We start from the raw sequence: 227 nt of genomic DNA on the forward strand, positions 1-227 counted from the left end.
CATTACAATTAATTCTAAAACACAGGAGTTCAGTGAGAAGTTATTTTTAAGCAGAAGAATTAAAACTGTTTCTACCCACTCCCACAAAATTAATAATGCATTATGTAATAAAAAATAAACTTTTATGTACCTAACTGTTGTAAAACAGTTGCTTTTACTTGTGCAGGTAGGTTTTCTGTCTGTAAAAGCTGTTCATAAGCTTCCTTCGCAGAATGATACATTCTCTA

At 30.8% G+C, this 227-nt stretch overlaps 1 protein-coding gene across 1 annotated transcript in view; it reads right to left on the minus strand.

Annotated features, from left to right (window-relative positions):
• The window catches only part of LOC105000847 (lysine-specific demethylase 6A-like), a gene marked incomplete at its 3' end in the record, with an annotated part of 9,541 nt that extends 9,320 nt beyond the window's left edge, over window positions 1-221 (minus strand). Inside the window, exon 1 of the mRNA XM_010856910.1 lies at window positions 131-221. Coding sequence (XP_010855212.1) covers window positions 131-221 — 91 coding nt within the window. The remainder of the gene's footprint in view (window positions 1-130) is intronic.
• Between the last annotated feature and the right edge of the window lie 6 nt (window positions 222-227).

Source organism: Bison bison, unplaced genomic scaffold (genome assembly GCF_000754665.1).
Source record: "Bison bison bison isolate TAMUID 2011002044 unplaced genomic scaffold, Bison_UMD1.0 scf7180017854482, whole genome shotgun sequence".
Taxonomy (NCBI): Eukaryota; Metazoa; Chordata; class Mammalia; order Artiodactyla; family Bovidae; genus Bison; species Bison bison.